Source organism: Manis javanica, chromosome 7 (assembly GCF_040802235.1).
Source record: "Manis javanica isolate MJ-LG chromosome 7, MJ_LKY, whole genome shotgun sequence".
In the NCBI taxonomy this organism is placed as follows: Eukaryota; Metazoa; Chordata; class Mammalia; order Pholidota; family Manidae; genus Manis; species Manis javanica.
In genome coordinates, this window is record NC_133162.1 from 40195824 (window position 1) to 40215761 (window position 19938).

General features: G+C 44.0%; 1 protein-coding gene across 1 annotated transcript in view; it reads right to left on the minus strand.

Moving 5' to 3' along the window:
• The window catches only part of LRMDA (leucine rich melanocyte differentiation associated), a 1121568-nt gene that overhangs the window by 518446 nt on the left and 583184 nt on the right, over positions 1-19938 (minus strand). The window contains exons 6-7 of the mRNA XM_073240793.1: positions 19770-19907; positions 9558-9675 (exon numbers count right to left, since the gene is read on the minus strand). Of these exons, the coding sequence (XP_073096894.1) occupies positions 9558-9675; positions 19770-19907 (256 nt within the window). The remainder of the gene's footprint in view (positions 1-9557; positions 9676-19769; positions 19908-19938) is intronic.

A 19938-nucleotide genomic window follows, 5' to 3' on the forward strand; every position in this document is an offset into this window, starting at 1 on the left:
AGACCTGCCCCATCCTGGTGTAAAACACCGACTTTGCATGGTCAGAGGGACAGTGATGGAGTCAGAGTGTGCGCCCGGGCCCCAGAAGCTAGCTGCAGTGAACACAGGTAGGCAAAACAAGAGAGAGGCAGAAACACACTTCCTAGAGAGGTGTGACCAGCTCATCAACCAGATCCAACAGCTACCTGGGAACTCAGATATTGCTGGAGGTCTTGGCAGGAAGAAATAAATTCTCCTGAGAAACAGGCAGGCAGTGGGAATATGTCATAACTTTCCTCCTTTATAATAAGAAACAGCTTCTTTTTACTCCTCAAGGAACTGGTTGGGGCAAAGGGCACCTCTAGGGGTAAAGGTAGTTTCTTTTTTTAATGAGAAGAAGCCTCCTCTGAGCACCAGGCTCCTCACTGAGCTTACTATGTGGCGGAAGGAAGTGCCACTGGAACGCCTACTAATACTGGTACTTACTTGTATGCACCTACCTGACCTTCTCTGGGACAATATGGTGAAAAGTATGTATTAGCCACATTCAGACTAACAGGTCAAACTTTTATTTCAATTAAAGCATTGTGAAGACTTTTACCTCCATCCACATTGGATAAGCCTAGATTATCCTACTACTTTATCCACTGCTTTGCCTGTTAGGATTTGGGGGACAATGAAAAGGACAAGTTAACGTTAAATATCAGACATCCCTTTCATCGCTAAGCTTACATGAGTTTTCTTTCGTATCTTTTTCTTAAACTACTCTTCTTACCTGCTGTTAAGGGCTGAATTGCATCCCCCTTACTCCTGTAAATTCATATGTTTAAGCCCTAACCCCCAGTACTTCAGAATGTGATTATGCTTACAGACAGGACCATTAAAGAGGCGAATAAGCTAAAATAAGGCTATTAGGATGGGTCCTGATCCAATATGACTAGCGTCCTTATAAGAGGAAGAAATCAGGACAAAGAGACAGGAGGGTTGTGCATACATACAGACGACCGTGCGAGGACACAGTGGGAAGGCAGCCTTCTGCCAGCCAAGGGGAAGGCCTCAGAACCCAATCCTGCCGACACCCTGAACTTGGACTTACAACCTCCTGAACTATGAGAACATGAATTTCTGTTGTTTAAGTTACCCAGTCAGGGGCATTTCGTTATGGCAGCCCTAGCAAACTAGTACATCTGCTATTACTTGCAGGCAGTTTGGAAACAACCAGAACTCAAGGGCAGAACTTAGGACCATGCTCATTTTCTCCCTCTCTCGTAGCCATGGAATTGCAAATAATGTAACATGTAATGAAAATTAGCTTCAGAACAATGTGGATGATTTTTCCCTAAAGAGCAATCCAGCCAGCAGGCTTCCCTGCCTTCTCCAATGCCTATGTGCCTGGGGGTTCAGTTCCTATCATATGATGATCCCCTAGACCCAGAAGGGACTTTCTAAGCAAGGCCGAGCCTCACGGAGCCACAAGATTCAGAAGGATAGAGGGCAAGGCCCTAGTGTGATTGTGGGGTGCGAACACTGCTGCTTTGGGGGTCCTCCCTCCCCCAGACCTCAGTCACTGGCCTTTTTCTCTGTTCCTATACAAGCTGCCCCTGTACTTCTAATCCACTCCTGCACATCACTGGCCTGGGATCACCAGGTTCAAAGCAAAGAATTCATGGGGGCAGGGGCTATTGCAAGTAGAGCAAAGTGTATTGAGTAAAAGTATTTTTCAAGCAGACCAATTCACGTGCTGCTGGAGAGCAGCTCTCGGCTGAGACAAGCACGCTGAAGCTGCGCATAGAACGCGGGGTGATGTCAGTGTCAAATGAGGGTGATTTTGCATCAGTGCCCTAGCTTTATTCTCTGAAAACCCACTTTCTTAAGGAAGCATCTTTATTTTTCTCTCCTCTTCTTTCAAGATTATTTTTTAAACTAATAATAAAAAAGCCCTAAATTTCGAAAGCAAATTACCAAAAACTGTCTTTTAAACTGGGTCAAGAAAATTGCAAGCTGGTAATGTATGGATTACAGACCTAATCAGATATTAAGACTGCATCTAAATCATTACCGCAGATCACATGAATGAGGACCTTTCAGGGCCCACTTAAGTCTTAAATTCACTCCCTGAAACTAAGGTAACCATAGGGGATAGGGTCTTCTGGGTAAGATCACATCGAGAGACTTTTTAGAGTGCCATGGACCCACTGCCAGCGTAGTTACTACTGGGTCTCCGACAGCTATTGGCCTTCTCCTCGTTCCACTCTCAGCTGCTGGCTACCACCCAGGCCCCTCCCTGCAGTCTCAGGCCTGGTGCTCTGAACGCTGGGGAGCTTCAGGCCAGCAGCCACCTCTGCACACATTTCAACAATGCCTGCGGCCCACTCAGCGCTGCTGCTCCTTCTCCCTGACACCCAGGCACCCGAACAGACCTGCCCATACTTGCCTCCCACTTCAGATCCTGTCAAGGCTCCTCCTCATCCTCAAATTAGGTGGAAAACCAGGCCAAACAAACAGATCCCTCCACAGCCTGGTTCATGCAGTTCTCTGCTTAGCCCATGCACCTCACCAAAATGGGTCAGGCGGAGCTGTCCCAGGGTCAAAATTGGAAATAAAAAGTTACCTTTGGCTCCCTTCCATGTTCTGTTTGTCCTGCCCTTCCACTCCTCCCTCCTATCATATCTCCATGCCTGATGAATGAAATTTAAGGTCTACAGGAAAAATAGCATGCGCTCTAGGGCCTAGGCAAACCTAAAGAACCTAAAGCTACATTGCTTTGTAATGTTAGGTGACATATGTAAGTCCTCTGATCATCAGTTTCCTCATTCAGACTCAAGCTCAAGGAGAAATTTAGAGAAAATATTGTTGAGTTGTTCGTACAATACTTAGTACCCAGTGGACACTGAATACATGCTACTTGTTTTTACTCACATATCAGGAACCTTTCAGTGTATCTAATATAATGTGCCACCAAACAGCCAGCCTACTGTTGGGCTGGCCTTACAACCCCAAATAGTGAAGCACCCAGACAGCCTACAGAAGTTGGTGCTGTGATACCACAAACTGCCACTAACTGGGAGAATACCCAAGTTGTGCCCTAGTTAAAAGCCTTGGTTCAAATGGCCAAGGAAGGAACAGAGGGTGGGATGTGTGGGTGGATGACTTACCTATTAGTCAAGTTTCTGTAGCAACACTACTCAAAATCCTAGTGGCTTAGGGCAAGCATTGATTTCTTCTGCAGAGGTCTGTGGTTGGCTGGGATAGTTCTGCTTCAGGTCAGATTCTGGTCTGTTCAATGTGTGTCTCATGTTGTTTTCATAGCAAATGCAGACGTGCAAAGAGAGATGAGTAGAAACACATGGTGCCTTATAAGGCCTTGGCCCAGAATTGGCACGCTGTCACTTCTACTCACATCCCAGAGCATCACATGGCCAAGGCCAGACTCAAAGGGATGGGGAAGTGTACTCCCCAAAGGGTGGGGAAGGGCCCTTGGAAAGACCAGAAGGAAAGGGAGGATTTTAGACAAATAATGAAATCTACCACACTTCTCCCAGTTGTGAGGGTCCAGAGGCTATACAAAGTATCCTAGTGATACTTATGTCATTCCCCCAAAAGTGTCAGTTACTTCCTTGATTTCCTGGGCATGTGTCTGGACAAAAGTGAGCATGTTGGAGCCCAAAAAGAAGAAGAGTGTGGAGCTGGCCCAGGCATCGGGCTTCATCGGGGGTGACACCTACTATGTTCTCGGCACTTGGCCTGGTGCAGGGACTTCTGGGAGTGGATCTGAGGGACAGCAGCCAGCACCCACAGTTCTGTTTCACTTTCCTCCTCTCTATCGTGGGTTTCAGTTCTCCAAACACAGGGCTTGGCCAGGGTGCTGTAGATATAACCTTCCTGAAGCAGTCTATCTCTGATTTCAGAGAGTTGCTATCTAAAAGCAAGGCAATGGGAAACTACCAAAACTGCCTCCAAAGAGGAATACTCAGAAAGCATTTACTTCACACATGGGATGCCATGGTGCTAAAAATGGAGAAATACAAAATCCTTAAATGATTCCCCCTCAAATGAATGTGGCAAACTGTGAAATAAAAGAGAAGAAAGAAAAATAAACAAACTGCAAATTTTTGGCTTCTGGTATTGTTTCTAAACATACCAGCCAGGCATCTTCCAAGAAAAAAATTAATTTAAAAATTTTCTTCCCTTCAAAATTTACTATAAAGTAACTGAAAATAGAATCTGAATATGCCTCTAGACAAGAAACATCTGTGTGAAAACAAAGAAGAACAAAAAAATACCAATATATTCAGGTGGTTAGAAATATCCAGAAAATCAACCAACATTTTTAGTTTTCTTCTGAATGTTTGGTACAGTAAGGAACTTTCAACATATACTGCCTTATCATCTATTCAACTGCATGTATGTGCAGCTTACAATATTTATTTACAGGCATACCCTGGCTTTATGTAAAATATATATTCTTAAAAACACTTAGGATAAAGTAAATGTAAGTAATTACAATTAATCTAGAGGTAGTTTCTGATAACCTTTTACGTGTTTGCAACTGGGCTAGGAAAAGGTACCAGAAGATATGAAAGACATATATACTATGATTTAGAACAAGGTAGCACTTAGTAAAGAACTAGGCTTGGCATAAAGAACAATTAAGTGAACCAAACACTACACAGTGTTCCTTTATGCTACAGACAAAAAATGCAATTGTAACTAAGAAAGGAAAATCTCATTTTAACTACATACAGACTTATGAAGTGCCCCAACATGTGTTCCGAGAAAATCTACATTTTATTTCCTAAAATCCCTAATATGAGCAGGTAGATTCTGAGAGGACACAGAGCACCCTGGAAGCAGAGACAGAGAGCACGCCACTCAGATGGCACCCTGGCCTCCCCCAGCAATGTCACCCAAGGGAGAAGCCAGGGCTCAGGGATCATGGTGGACATGGGTGTTGCCATCATAAGTAATCCCAAGGTAAATCCTTTGGAAGAACAAGTACACAACCCAGAGTTTCTGTTTCCTACCAATACACAGATACAGGTTATTATATTTTCTTAGTGCAAAGGTCCCTCTCCCGCTCTTCTAGAGAACCATCTTACTACATAAAAAAAAAAATGGGTCACCTTTCCTGATGGATCTTTCCAAGCGCGCTGTTGTTCCCAATTCATTCTTCTGATGAGTAGTGGCTGAACCAGTGCCAGTGATGAGGCCCTGGGATATGAGAGTGACTGAAACAGACAAAGTTCCTGCCTTCCCGGAGCTGACACCCCAGCTGACGAGCAGCTGTTTCATCCTGACAAAGAGCTGGCCGTCTGTGCTTCCATTATCCTCTCTTTATCTTAGGTTGCCCTTTCTGTGGGCATCCAAAAAGCCTAGACACAGATGAAGAAACTAAAGGTACCCAGGGGAGTTGGGTCCTAACTCCAAGTGTCAAGACAAGACTGCATGGTGTGGTCATAGACGCAGGTGGTCCTTGGACTCTCCAACTCTCAGCTTAGGGACAATAATACAAAAGATGTCGGAAGGTACAGATCCTCCAGAGTTTATTCTTTTAACACATCACATCTCCTCTTCTTCCTCCCTCCTTTTTCCTCCCTCCCTCTCTCACACACACGTGCGCACACACTATAGTTTCCTGACTCCCCAAAAAATACTCCAAAGATGCACATAAATAGACAAACCACATACATAATAGGAAGCGCAGGCATGCCCACCTAAAGACAGGCATGCCATATTTTCAAGGGCACAGCAACACTCACAAACACACCTAATACTGCTTCCTACCTATAAGAGAATGGCCACAATCACAAGCAACAGTACAGATGTCAAGACTTCCTAACACAGGCTGTGCTTCTCAGTTCCATTGTCCCTGTAGCTGCTCTACCCACTGCTTCTATGAGGTTCTGAAGATGAAAGAGTTGGTAGTCAACTTCATATACATGCCCATAAACAAGAGGGCTCAGCTATAAATAATTATGTCAAAGAAATGACAATCATGCTCTTTGTGAGAAGAGGGATGAATAGTGACAAATCCAGGACATAATTAAGCAGTTCTGACTGTCAGATTCTTGAACTGTCTCTCTGATGCACAGGGCTACTGTGCCTGCCACACATGCCCTCCTGGACGGACCTCTGCACGGCTTGGATCCACAGTTCCCAGCGCAGTGAGCCAGGAGGGTCAGCGTCTGGTCATTACAGAAGCTTGTCTTTGGGTCCTCAGCCTTCTCCGTAGCCAGCTTGGTGCTCTCTGCACTGAAAATGGCAGGATCCAAAGGTCAATATTTGACAAAGATATTTAAAATTCTGGGAAATGAGCAAAGCCTAGCTGTTGTAGGACCATGAACTGACAATGCACATGTGCACACAGGCACTCAAGTCTGGAAGAGTCCGTTACAGCATTAGCTATCATTTCCTAATGAATGACAGCATCTTTCTACGGTACAAGCAGACCTCAGACAGAAGGCAACAAAAGCCAAAGGCAGCAGTGAAGGAGAAATCTGTCACTGTGAGAGAAAGCAAGAGAGACCTTGCACTTGCGCGCCAGGGCCTGCCAGGTACCAAATCAAACCTTCGTGACATAGGGGGTTTATTAGTTCCGGGATGACTTTGCATTTGCGTCAGCAGAGAACACCCAGATGGCTGTTCCCCGCCTCAAAGGTGAGGGTTGTGATTGGAGAGGCATTTTCTATTCTTCCAAATACTTTCTGTCAGGAAGAAAATGAAAACAGCTCCCCAAATCAGGGCCCCCTTGATCATCCATCAGAGCATTCTGCTGAATAAGCACGACAGGCTGCTGCTGCCTCGGAAAGGACAGAAGCCAACTTGAGATTCTGATTCTGGTAAGAAAAATAGGTCTCCACCAAGTATGCTCAGCACAGTGTCGGCAATTCATGAGGAGAAAATTGCTCTCCACTTAGAAGCCGACTCTGGGTGTACACATACCTCCCAGAACATACATACATATATATACACAGAGATGGAAAGTGTATATACACACCTGCATAGGGACAAACATATATCTGTACGTACTTTGAGCAGGCAAAAAGCAGCCTTTTTAACACCAATTTATAAATTCAGCAAGGGGCTCATTTGGCCTCTTTCCATCTGCAAGAAAAGTACTGGTGCATAGCTTGGAAAACAACAAACAGAAGGGAATCACCTGCCATTCAAGAGAGGCATACAGTTTGATATGAAACCAAGAACACAGAGAAATCCACTAACGTACTTGAAGGATGGATCATGGTGTGAACAGAACACTTCACTATAAGCCCAGCCCCATGGTTTCTGGTCGCAGCTCTGCCTCCACAAGCCTGTAGGGACCATAGGAAACTCCATTCCCTCCCTGCTCCTTCAGCCATAAAATGAGATCACAGAACAGATGGTTTCTGAAGTCCTCTCCAGTTTGGAAATCAGATGAGTCAGCAAGAAAATAACAACCTAAGGTCTCCGGCTTTGCCCAGGGTATTTTTGTCTCTCCTAAAATAATGAAAGGATATTTTTCAAGCTTTATACAGTGAGGATGTTAAGAGTCCAATCACACAAACATTAGCTAATTCTGTAACTGACTAGAAACTAATTTGGGGCTTTGAAGAGCATCTCTGTTGTTGCTAATGACTCAGAGAACCAGCCCCTACTGGACTTTAAGAATCCATTCCTAGTTGCTCACAAAATCAAGGGCCTGTCATTTCCCCCATCTCTTCTCCAGCACAACAGCCCTGCTTTTAGCGGTTTCTTCACAGAGGCCCTCCTATGAGGTTTTGTTGGAACACAGAGGTGTGCAGGGCAATGTTTAGTTTACTGCTCCAGGGGTAAGAAAGTAGTGTGGAAGGATGTGAGTTCTGTGGTCAGGCACACAAGTAGAGCTGAGTTCCAGTACTTACCAGCCAGTTACATGGGCAGCCCAATTAACGCCTGTGGGCCTGAGGGACCTCATGTGTAGCCTTAGCCCATGCTCTCTTTCTTCCACACTAGAGCACTATATGAGGACCCAAAAATCTGTACACAAAGAACTTAGGACAATGGTGGGCAGGCACATGGATGCCCCACCCAAAAAGGATGTCTATGGCATTTAGCACCCTTTCAGATTCCTAGTGGTAATGTAGAGTTTCCCAGTGTCAGAGACAATACAATTGAAATACCGATTAACTCTACACACAAAGTGAGAAATGTAGGACGGGTGGCAACTGAAGACATCATCAAGGATTCATTTGTTACACTTTGTTTGGTTTGGTGATGTCAGCTGTCTCTGGACTCTTTTAACTAAGGGAAAAAAAGGCAGCCAAGAAATAAATTATTTCATTTGGACAAAATTACAAAAGCTGGAATAACTAAAGGCAGTCACGAGCAATACATCAAATCTGTACCAAGATAAGGAAAAGTGTTAACACTTTAGTGGCTAGGAAATGAATTAATTAATTTCCCATATGCTAAAACAGGTCACAAGATGTTTATCTGCCAGCATTATATCCTTCATGTCATATATTTCCACAACTGTCGGCAATTTTATTCAGAATAATGGAAAATAAGTTGCACCTCACAGATTCAAGGAAGGAAAGTGGCCTGAGATCTGCTACTCACCAAGCAACTTGGATGGAAGGTGTTTCGTTTTTCTGCTTTGGTTCTGTTTGGTTTCTTCTCTTTCCTTCTTAATCATTTCCAGTGCATGTGCACAGGGTTCTACATCAGTCAGTGAGGACAAACGAGACCTCTAGCATTTCTCAGCCACTATTTCCAACACACAGGCTAGGATGGTGCAGGAAGCAACTGCGCAGCTCCACAGAGCCCCGGAGCGGTGGTGGGCCTCCAAAAGGGTCGTCAGGGATGTTCAGTCCACTCTCCGTCCTCCAGCCTCAGGCTTCGCTTGGAGGGTCCAAGCTCCTCCCAGAGGCATGACTGTCCATGTCCATAAAAATCTCTTTGCACCTGAATCCAGACCCAAAGCTGCATCTCCCTACCTCATCACCTCCACAGCCTTGAGCCAGACCCAACTGATAGAGGCTAGGTTAGAAGGCGCCTCTCCCATGAGCTCTGGAGAGCTTCATGTAGGGAGCACATACCAGTCCCAGGTCAATGATCAGAAAAATTTCATCCCCACTAACAGCATCTCTGACAGCTGTTAAGCCCTCAGCTGTGGACAGAAGACAAGTTACTCTTCCCAAGCTCCCTTTGGTCCTAAGAAAAAAGGGCCCCCCAAAGCACTAGAGGAATCCCGTTCACCTGGGAAGTAGCAAATGCACAATGCTTTCCTACAGAGGCCCCACACCTTGGGAATGAAACATCTTCAAGAAGGTCTGAAATCACACTCAGAAATGTCACCAACTGGGCTGTGGATGGGGCTGCTTTGTTAGTGAAACGGCTACCTGGGTGAAATCACCTTACAAATAAGATCCCTTAGCCTAGGTCACAGGAAGACCCAATTTATACCCAGTCCTACTTCTTCTTGGCCAACAGTGTACCCATGGATGAACCGCTGATAATGAGATACTTCCTACATTCTACACACAGACAACCTCCATACTCAGAGTAACCAGTGAGACGAGGCACAAATCCCTGTGAAGACCAGAGAGCAGGCCATTTACCTTGGGTTTCACCACCTTCATGAATGCCCCTCTGACCAAAGCTTCCTCTCGTTCTTGTCTTGTTACTTTCCGGGCATCTAGAAACTTCAAATTGGGCAGCTTGTGCAGAACAAAGTATCTGGAAGAGAACAGTCAGAGACAACTCAGGAAAGCTGGAGAGGCAGTGTCAGAGATTCAGTTTGTCTGATGCTCAGGAATCTACACCATTAGGTTCTTCTAATGAGTGCTTCCCTCTGTTCTTTCACAAAGAATGAATCATCACTCTTGGGGGAAATCCAAGTGGTTATATTTTACACAGACACATTAAGTTATAAAATATACACTAATAGTTGCTCATGACTCAAAAGTAAACACACATACACACACACACACCTGGATTAGCCATGAAGATCCTATCAATGTATTTTGTTTTTCCCTTCTTCTATTCTGGAAAATTGACCCACCTTCTTTGCTACACAACAAGTTCTCATTGAAACTAACCTACAACATAACTGTACCACTGGTGCCACTGCTATTCCTACAGGTCATCTGTAAATGCTTATCTCTGAGATGATAACAAATCTTTAATGTGAAGCTGAGACAGGAGACCTTGACTTGCCATTGAGGCCAAAAACAAACAAACAAACAGGATATTGGTTATAATAACCTGGATGATTCGGGCACAGAAATAAGGAAAAAATACAGCTAAGAAGTGCTTCTTTGAGGAATCAAACAGGGCTCTTGAGGTCTTTTCTTTTCATTGTTGAGTTACTTCTATACTGGCACTATGAAGATTATCTTTATCAAGGAAAAACAGAGGAGTTGGTTTCTAGGAATATTAATAACCCAACCAATACTATGACTCTCCATTCCCCTGGAAGGTCATTTGTATCTACCATGGCCTCCAAGAATAAGCCAATGGTTAACTGTGTGATGAATTTTCCTCAAGTGGGTATACATGGAGTTGATGAGAAGATGCTACCTGTTCAGGAGATAGGTATGTAAACATAAATAAATACATAAATGGTATAGACACCTGCCAACACTTCATCATGACAGTCACCAGCCCAGATGCTTTCTATGAAGCCCTTATATTTCATAAATCAAAGGAGTAACTGTTAGACCCTGTCCTGCTTAGGAAGAAGAGGTAAGTACCCAATGTCAAGAACGATGGGTTATCTTCATGGGACTCTGTCATTTCCTCCCTGTACCCAGCCTCCTCAGTATCATCTTTCAAATCCCAACCCACGTGAAGATTTCTTCTGCACCTCTAGCCCACAGTGCTTTCTCCACTCAGCACTCCCAGGAAAAATGGTCAGCACCATATAGTCCAACATTTTGTTGTCTTTAACTCATTTGATTGGTGTTCAATTCATGTCCACACCTCAATGATAAATATCTCGAAGGCAGGGACAAGTTATTTTGCTCACCCTCATACCATCTGGGAGAAGAGCAGAAGAATGACTCAGTAAAATACAAGCTCCTTTCAGTTGCACAAATATTTCTTGAACAATTACTATGTGCCTGGCCCTAGGTACATAGAGGTACTACAATATGGTACTGCCCACAAATGTGTTCTCAGCATAATGAGGAAGACAGACTCATGCAGAAATAATTAGACATCAGCTTAGGCAAAAGCCAAGACTGCACAAAGAGAAAGGTCCTCACATTACTCACTGAATGACTGAAACCTACCGGCTAGAGAAAGAACCGGAAATCTCAAGTAAGCATTAAAAAATCAAACCCTAAAGCAACCCAAGCTATCTCAGTGAAAATGTTACCGAAAACGTGTAGTATACAGCTTGGAGCTCCCACTTCACCAGGGGGCCTGCATAGGCTTGTTCAGGGAAAAGACTTATCTGGTGTCTCAAATGCCAGAGACAACAGCCATAACTTCTGTATTACTCATTTTTTAAATCAAAATGCTCTGAATTCCTTTGAGGTATACTTTTCCTCCCCAGAAATGTCCACCCCAACATCTAAAATCCAGGAAATCTGGCTGTCTACTCCCTGCTTCCTCAGGGCCTCAATCTATTATTTAACTTCCCACTTCTCCCTGAGCCTCCCTTTTCCCCCTCCAAATGCCCTCTAAACCTCACCCCAAATCAGAAAAGCTCCACCAAGGCCCAAATGGCCTTTCTATCTTCCAGCAGAAGCTCCACCAGCCTCAGTCACTGTCAGAGAAAACCTCCATCTTCTGCTTGTAGCAGCAAAGTCTTGATGACAACAGATTCTTTCAAATGAAGACATGTACAGACGGAAACAATATGTCAGGAGTGACGCTCAAAGGAGTAAAGACACCCACTAAGTGTAGGGTGGGAAAAGATGAATATTCAGGCGAAGAAAACATCAGTATTAGAAAATCAGCCAATGTTTAATGATGGAATGAAAGATGTCTCCAAGGGGCTGGCGGGAACCAGGATGACAACAGACAGCACATTGTCATTTTGCCCCACTTTGGAGCACAGCCCTGAAATCAAAGGAGAGAGAGAAAGAGAAGCACTGGCTTTTAAGCTAGTTAAAATTTTTAGATGACAAAGAGCTGTTCTTTTCAGAGCACTTTTCTCATACAACTGAAAAAAGAGCCCATGAAACAGGCTGCTGGTCACCCCTGAAATGTAGCATGGCTTGACTTCCATCCTGATGGCCGGCCTGAGGTGGTCAATGCTTGGAGAGGTCCAGCCACTAGGAATGCCAGCCCCAAATGGTTCAGTTTGAGATGCGGCACTGGGTCCACAGTTCCCCCCTCAGAGATGTCCTCTTTCATTTACTTACACCTTCACTTACCCAACAAATAATCACTGAGCAGCTACTACCTTCCAGGAGTTGTGCTGGATGCTGAGAGTAAAGTGATGCACAAAACAGACAAGGTCCCTGCTTTCAAGGAGCTTCTATCCGGGCGCAGTAGTTCTCAAACCTGAGCGGTCCTAGGGTCTCATGGAAATGAAGATCAAAGGGCCCCACCCTGGCATCTCTGATTCACACCTGGCATGGGACCCAGAATTCTACATTTCTACTAAGATCCAGGTGAGGGTGATTCTGCCCGTCCTCCTGAGAGCCACGGCTCAAGTGAAAATACCACCACGACGAATAATCGCTTTGGAATTATGAGGTTGGTAAGATGGCAAAGAGTCTCCTTCCCAATTCTGCCAGTGGTCTGCTCTGCCCTGGTGTCTGTGGTACACAGCACCCAGACACCTATGCCAGATCTGCCAGCCCCTTGGTGGCTTGGAACTGGCTCTAAACATTACTGTCAAGTGATAGATGAGTCAGTGGGCTTTCTGCCTGCCTGTCGCTTCCCGGTCCTGGGAGATCTATTTCCCTTTGTTCTAGGTCACATCAGGGTGTCAAAAGCTGCAGCTTCAATCCTGAGTATAATAGAAGTTTGCCATAAAAATACGAGAGGATTCCCGAAGCCACAGAATGAAGGCTTTTACAATATCAATTCAACCCTTGTAAATTTAATCCAGGGTTATTTGTTGCACCAAAATCTCTTTACCGTGATGTATTACTTAGTTACTGGGGTTATCACAGCCATATCCTAAAGTTGCATAGTACATAAAACATTTCAGTTAACAATGCGGGAAGGTTAACTCCCCCAGATAACCTGCAATCACAAGGGCTAGTCCAGATGACATGCCTCTGTCAGCTTCCACGAGCTATTGATGGTTCAATCAGTTTGTTTTGAAGGTAAAGTACAACAAAAGGGCAGTAAACTTATTCAGACTGTCAACAGGGGCTATTGGGAATGGGGCTTGCAGGTAAGTAATTCCGGGTGTTTTAAGGCTATTATCAAACAGCAATGGTTGAAGGAAGAGACAGCTACTAATAACACAGAAGGCAGCCATCATAAACCACTTTATGGCAGAAACCCCCGTCTATAAATCCTCCAACACCCGGAGACAGCTTCAGATTTATAAAACTGCTTGTTAAGCCAGGGCTCTGCTTAATGAAAAGAGATCCATCGAAGTTCTAAGTCTCACGTCCCTAGCTGCAGAGGGCAACTCCAATTTCCCTGACCTTCCCAAGGTGGTTGGGCCAAAGTCCTGGGGCTAGGCGGTGGACATCAGGGGCACGCTTGGCTGTGAAATGGAAGGTGAGGTTATCTAGAGGAGATCAAGGATCCTGGGAAGGTGTTTAAAGACCCACTTGTCTCTGCAACAGATCCTCTAAAAGTGAGACCCACACACAGAGCTTTTTAGGTTCTCTCTTTTATCATAGAGAATGCTCCATTTTCTTAAAGGACTCCTCCAAGGAGACACTTAAAACTGGTAGCATGTAAAAAAAGAACAGCAGAAAGCCTTGTTTGTTTTTTGCTCCCAATCAATTTTCTCTTCCAAATCCCAAAGCTCTGGCATTTTTCATCTAGACTTCAAGGGGCGAGGAAGATGCTCTTTCCTGCTGCCCACAACTGCTACCCCAGGGAGCTGACTGCTCCCCTGCAAATGCCCACCCACAGAAACACCCAGACAGCTCTCCATTGTCCGTCCCAGGAGTTGTCTGCTGTGTTTCTTCTCTGAGGAGACTCTACTCAAGAAATACCAAGTTTTCAGGCCCTGAGGGAACTGGATGCAGGGTCCCTGGAGTTTTCTCCACTCTCTTCCACTTACGGTGTTCTGTGTTTCTCCCCATTAGTGCTTGCCGCTCTCTTGCTCCTATGTATGGAGGGTGGGAGACATGGTGCAAGCTCCTGATGCCCTGCCCGGGGCCCTTGAAGGAAGCAATGGGCCATCAGTGAACTGGTCTCAATCTTTTACAAAGCTTAACAATAGAGGGAATGTGCCCACAAACCACCAAGCCTCTTTTTTACCAGGTTATATCAAGTGAATTTGGTAACAGCAGTTACCTCACGCTGATCAAAAAGTACTGATCAACAGCTAAATGTGTCTAACTGATTTTAAAAAGTTAGCAGTGGCTTAAATGCAGCTTATTTAAGAGAACAAAGCTTTAGATGTGGGGGAGAAAATTAAAGAAAAGGGGAGGACTTCATAATGAAAAACTTCAGGACTAACAAGGCAGAGAAGAGACCAGACTCTGGACTTATCTCCCTGGGTGACCTTGGTTCCATCTCTGCCACGTTCCTGAGCCTCAGTTTCTCCATCTGGGCAATGAAGGGAATGGGCTATGTGATTCGTATGCCTCTTTCAAGCTGTAGCTTGATTGAATTCTATATGCCTCAAAGCTAATTTACAATAAATACATCCATATCCTCCTGTATTATTACTCCAATTTCCTTATATAACGACCCCCTCACACCTCCAGGTAAAGGCGGACTGTGAGAAAAAGTCAATAAAGACCGAAGAGTAATGAACAAACAGTGTGAGCAGAATAACTCCAGATGCTCAGAGAGATGACAATGATCTCACTCTAATGAGCCGAGGCGAGCTCACCTACAGCAGTAATGAGTGCCTGACAACCGGCACAGGCTGGCTGATTCTCCGCATAGTTCACCGGCAGCATGTTTGAAGTCTCTGTGCAAACAATACACCCACAGGACAGACCAAGGCCCTCTACACAGGGTAACCAGCAATTACTCTGTGGGCTTCTGTCACTTTGATCTCTGGGTCGTGACCTTTGCTTTCTTGTGATCTTCAAAGCCCGGATTGTAGATTAGCTGGAGAATGCTAGCTGGGTTATGTAAGCCACAAGTTTTACAGCTCCTATTTGGCTGAGAAATGGTGGCAGCCCAGGACAGCCGACAGAAGGTAGAGGGTCCCTCCCTCTTTCCCTCTGGCTGAGTGCTACAGACACTGGGCAGGCCCCAGGGCTGCTTTCTGCAGGCAACAAAGAAAGGGTGTCACTTTTTAAATAATTGAAAGTTGTGCAGATATTTGAAGGGCCTACTGAGGAGGAGGGAGGAAGGAGAGGCCAACCAGAGTTTGGAGTGGCAGGAGAGAATGAACGACAAAGGGTTTAGTGACGGAAGTAGAGCTAAGAGACTATGAGACCAACTCCCTTATTTGACAAGTGAGGTCTGGCATTTGTGTCCTGCTGACCTTCACTCTACTGTCTTTCCTACAAGAAGAAAGAAAAGAGCTGCAAAGGAAGACAATAGACCATTGTGGGCACCCAAGTCTCCCATGCTTGATTCATTTTTTTAGCCAGTGTTGAAGTCCACAGGGAGCCTCCAGGGCTTTCTAAGTATGATGGTGGCTCCCAGGCCAAGCTCCACCTCCCCACTCTCCTCCTGCCCAAATCCTAAAGGTTGCTGGTTATCACGTTCAGCTCCATTCAACAAACATCTCGAAACAACAGCACAGTGCCTACACATGGCAACGCATGGGCATGTCTGTGCTTCTCTAACAACAGTGGACGTTTAGCCGTGGACGTTTCTCCACCATGAACTATGAGGAATGGCAAACAGAAGCTACCGGCACAGTTCCACCCCTGCCCCAGCGGGACCAGGGCACTGCTTGGCAGCTTGGTGGTAACGTCCATGCTCACATATGAATTTAATGGACCCATTTTTACTGTAAGGATGAAAGTCCAACTGGGTGCACAAAGGGTACATGAGGAAGGACAGGGGTGGTGTTCGGGAGGGGAGGAAGGAACCAGTAAAAACCGAAGCAACTGTGAAGCCATTTCCAATAGCTTCCAAAATTTTGCCACTTCCCACTCTGATCCAGTGGTTGGCCACACTGTGACTTACAACTGGGCTGACCTCTGTGAAATCAACAGCTCCCATGAAAACGAAACACCAGACATACTTGTTTTGATGTATGGCTGGGTGACATGTTATAAATATTACATTACATAACCACAGAGGATGCCAATCAATAAGAAATTTTTTTAGACAGCACTAAATGAGCCATGGGTTCTTGCTTCTGAATACACTCCTTTAAGGCTCCTACCATTGCTTAAATGATTAATAGAAGACATATTGTCAGAAAATGTACTTAAAGTAAAAAACAGTAAACTGTAGAAATATCATTCATTTTTTAAGCAATTTTCTAGTGAGAATGTCACAGAAATTTACATAGAGGCCCTACTATTAGGCTCTGAGTAACAGCTAGAAGGAAGACAGACCTTATGCTTTGTGGATGAAGGGCCAGGAAAATATTTTACCTAAAGGAAAGTAGGAGTGGTGCGTTGCTTTGTAGAAACCCAAATGCCACAGGAACTCTAGAATCAAAAGTCTTATTGTGAAGCCCTAAAATTTCTCAGGGGCCAATGAAGCACAAACTCCAGGTTGAACAAAGCAGAACTGCTTACAGACCAGAGAACTGCATCATACACACAATTTATCTCATCTAAATGCAAGTCTGAGAGTGCTTGTCAAACCAGAAATAAGAAATAAAGAAGGAATAAAAATGTAGAATTGCTAGAGAATAGGCCTTCCACTCCACTCAACCATCAGATGCTGTGCAGTGGATGGTAACTAGATGGGCACACATCTAATGTTCCCTCTGCTGTTCTTCGTTCCTATTTCTCTCAGACTGTGAGCATATTGCCACTGTTGTGAGTGACTTAGGGATTTCCTAAGGTAATTTTAACACTTAAGGGTTTTGACCAAATGTAATTTCACCTGTGTGCAGCCTCTAGAATCCAGCTCCTCATGGCAACTTCGCCATATGTACACTAACATGCAGCTTTCCCAGCTCCGTCCCTCAATGCCTTCCAGGGGAACCGACCTGGAGTGAGGAGGCCATGAAATAGATCACCCCTCTAATTGAGTCCTCCCTAAAGAATCATGACCCGACAAACAGCATGTGGATTGAGTCTGAAGGACAGTCCCTTGCTTATTGACTGTGTCTGTTGATATCCAAATGGATCTGATTCTAAATAGGCAGTGGGCATCTGAAGTGTCCAACAGGCCCTGCATCTCTCTGCAAGTACTCAGTTCCTTAGGGGGAAGGGCAACTGCAAGCCGACTCCAGCAAATATTCATCAAGTCCCTATTTTACAACTAGCACCACTTTAGGTACTGATGAGGCTTCAAAGGGCAAGACAACTCAGTCCTTACCTACTGAAAGGCATTATCTGGATGTGGACGTATATATGAAGTAGTGAGAGAAACATACAAGACAGGATGTATAATTCCAGAGCAGTGCATCTCAGAATGCTAGAGCCAACAGGGATTTTAAATTCTACTTAGTTGAGCAGCAGGATCACCCATGGACTATTTTGTTGCATTTTCCACTAAAAGAATCAAAATGCCTTGGATAATTCAGAAGTACAGCTTTGGTTAAGGGTCACTGTCCTCCCCATTGTACAGATCCCACTGCCAAAGCTGGACTACATATCAGATGTTCTATCCAACTCCTTACACCACAGGCCTCAGTATGTTTGCCAATGCGACCAGTTACAATAACAAGAAATAGCATTAGCCATTCTTTTCCTTTTATAAAATTATAAGCCTTTGACTTGAGACTGAGTAGAAAGAGGTAGAATTGATTACTTTCCTCACTCTACTTCTCTCATTCAAGAAAAAAACAAAAAAGTGCCTATAGCTTGATTCACTTACAGCTCCACGAAGGAATGGATGGATGAATATGTATGTGAATATGTGTGCATACACAGACACATATATACATATGTATAGACATATACATGCATATTTAAAATTTACTGGGCTACTTTAAAGCATTAAACACAGAAATTTAAAGAAAAAAGTCAGAAAACAAATGAACAATTTCCCAAACAATGCTTGGTTTATCTTGGAACTTTCTTGGACTTGCGTGACCCTTACACATGACATATCTTATAAATAAGTTGCGGCAAGATGATAAATATGTTTTAAACGACCCCTTCCTACCTACAGTCAGGTTGTGAAATGCTTCAAGAGCATTAAAACTTCAGATTAACAAATTGATAAGAGTACTAAAGAAATAAATTAAGTTCTAAGTGATTAAGTAACTTACAGGATTGATTTGGAAATGCCTAACTATTCACTGGCTGGACAATAACCATATTTCTCCTATAGAACTCACACTCAAATCAACAGTATCACATCCCAAATGAAAATCTTCATGATGGTGAAAAGGATTTAATACATTTTTACAATTTTATTCTGAGATAGTTTTAAAGACAGGCTAAGACCCCTGTGAAATTAATCAAGAAACCTAGAAAATGGTTAAAGGTACAAAATTCCTCCCAATAACTGAATTCTTGTGGTAGCTTGACTTTGTGTATGGGTATCTGTGTACATGTATTTTTTTCAGTACACAATGTTCAACTGCTTTCAGTTTTTCTCACAGCTTAGCTTTTATACAAAATAAATGCCCCCAACTACATTCCTTCACGGGTTCCCCCCAAATTTTATATGAGTTCCAACAGAGTAAGCTCTGTTCTCTCATCCTCATCTTTCCCTGACCCTTCCAGATTTCTCTTGGAGCAGCCCTGCTGGCCTTGTGTCCCCTCTCTTCCCTCCTGCCCCCTCTCCTTTTGCCACCCTGATTCAGGCAGAGTGTTAATGACAGTTTATATTATATTGGAAAGAAAGGCTACACATATAAAAAGTCCATTAAGAAAACATTTAAATATCAATAATCAAGAATGAGAACATACAGAATTCAAAATGAAGAATGAAATGAATTTAGTAAAATGGGTGAAATTAGAAAGACTCCCTAAGAGGAGAAATTGGATCAGACTTTTCAAAGCAAACGGTTCAAGAGCAGAAAGAAGAAAAGGATTTCTACCTGGAGCGCATCAGAGCACATGGTTGATAGACACTGAGGCACAGATTTATAGAAAATACTTGTGGGCCTAGTGTGATTTCCTCTAGGATTGTATATAAGCTTCCTAACTTTGGTTGGAAGTACCCTCTCCAAAAAGCAACTCTGAGGCCAACCACAGGAAAATCTTACAACACAGAGCAGGGGTCAGTAAAATTTAGTCAGTGGGTCAAATCTGGCTTGCTGTTTTTGTAAATAAAGTTTTATTAGAACATAGCCATGCCTGTTCATTTACAAATTATTTATGGATATTTGTGCACTGTAACAGCAGAGTTGAATAACTGAGACAGAGACTATATGACCCTCAAAGCCTAAAACATCTATTATCCAGATGCTGACAAGAAAAGTCTGTCAACCTCTGACCTACACCACCCAACAGCTCTTCATGGTTCTTGACTAAAGGAGACAATGGTAATAGGTTAACAAAAAGGAGAGTTTACCATTGTCATGGGATGTTCACCTACACTTACCATCAAACATCTGTGCACCCTAGAATATCATCCCCCCAAATATGCTATTTTTCCTCTTTCTCACTATGCTGAGGCCCCGAGACACTCACCTGTATCTCCTGTAGTCCTCCTCATCCTTTTCCAAGCTGACCAGCTCATTGGGACATGCCACGTTACCCAGCAGGCTGAGGTACTCCAGAGCTGGTGTCACTTCTGCCAGGTGATCAAGCAGATAGTCCAAGTCAGTGATGTGATAAAGGTTAAGGATCTTGGTCCAGG